Genomic DNA, 1496 nt, shown 5'->3' with positions numbered 1-1496 from the left:
CGAACATTGATTACATAATCTACTGCTGAAGATCGAGTGCTTATAATGACGCATTTGTCCTCGTCACTTCTTTATCTCATGCCTCCACCATCTCCTACAACTCTCTACCACCCGTTCAACGCTAAGTTGCTACTCTTGTTCTCTCTAGCCCAGTCCTCTGCCTACAAGCGTCCCACCAGCGGGCACTCTGCCTCAGTGCCTGCTTCAACATAGGCAATAAACATCACGTACTCGTCTCTCCAATCTGCCGCTGCGATGCCCGCGCTGAGCCTCAGATCCCGCGATGATGCCACTGAGCTGACTACACCGTCCTTCAACATAAAGCGGTAAGCAGCCAGTCCACTTCATAATCGCCTGCACAATAGTTGCTCATCCCTCTCCTCCCAACTTCTTGTCTCCCTTCCATCCCTTCTGCTCCTTGTTCTGCTGCTTGCGTTGCCTCTCTGTTATTGTCCTTCTTTCCTTACACTCACCTTCATTTTTCATCTGCATCCGCATTATTGACCAATGTCGAACGACTTCTTCAATAACTCCACGCATTTGCATACTTCTTCCCGCTTTGCAGCACAAGCAACAATCTACAGGTATGCTCGCAACAATGTCTAGGTACAACCACTCACATGGTACCCTGTCTTTGACACTGTACACACTCTCCTTCCCCACCCACTGTTCCAAGCTTGACATGCCTTTACATTCCCCAGTGCTGTTCATGACACTGTTTCGAATATCGGAAGCAGTGGTCGACCACTCACCCCTCTGCTGAGTCTGTCCATACCCTCCACTTCACTTTCTCTCTTTGAGCCAGAACCTCCCGGAGATACACCTTTGCAGCTATCCATAATTACTCAGCCCACTGTACTTCTGATTGTGAGACGTAGTCAGAGCATGCAACGCGCGCGTACAAACACGGCTTTGCCTGCGGCCCAAATCAGCTCGTTCAACGCTCCGGATCTCAACCCCGGTGCACCACTCACACTTGCTTCGCACTGTCGCGGTGTGTCCATCTCCTCGATCCACTTATCCACTCACGCCAATGCCAACGCTCACGCTTACACTTTCAGCCAGTCAATCTCACAACCTGTGTCACAAGTGCAACAGCAACCTCTACAACTTGTGCAATCTTACAACCCACATACATGCGTAATTCAACTCGTAGGGACGGAGCAACGACTAAAACGTAGTGACGAAGACTACATCAAACGATCCGAAAACGCATCCATCCTCTTTCATCACGAATGCTGTTTGAAAAAGAACAAGGCGGAGGCAGCTCGTCATACACTGTAAGTACTGTAAGTGTCTCTTCATCGGCATCTACCACTGATTCTGACGACTACAGTGAATCCGACTCGCCCTCTGCTTATAGTTCGCTGTATGGCTGCCCTTCGGATATTCGTACACAACGTGCAGTGGCGTGCGCAAAGTGGAAATGGCGGACTTTGCTGATTTTGAGATGGTGATGCGGATTGATCGAAAGGCAGGGTCAACTGCAGACGTGG

The 1496-nt window shown here is 49.9% G+C and overlaps 1 protein-coding gene across 1 annotated transcript; it reads left to right on the top strand.

Moving 5' to 3' along the window:
- Positions 1-255: 255 nt before the first annotated feature.
- FOMMEDRAFT_152562 (uncharacterized protein) lies at positions 256-1457 on the top strand (the record flags this gene model as incomplete). Its single annotated transcript, XM_007263382.1, has 3 exons — positions 256-326; positions 702-1280; positions 1337-1457. 3 exons carry the CDS (start codon positions 256-258, stop codon positions 1455-1457), a joined length of 771 nt encoding a protein of 256 aa, XP_007263444.1.
- Positions 1458-1496: the final 39 nt, after the last annotated feature.

The sequence above is a fragment of the Fomitiporia mediterranea genome (genome assembly GCF_000271605.1).
Source record: "Fomitiporia mediterranea MF3/22 unplaced genomic scaffold FOMMEscaffold_3, whole genome shotgun sequence".
NCBI classification, from domain to species: Eukaryota; Fungi; Basidiomycota; class Agaricomycetes; order Hymenochaetales; family Hymenochaetaceae; genus Fomitiporia; species Fomitiporia mediterranea.
This window is presented reverse-complemented; position numbering and strand designations above follow the sequence as displayed.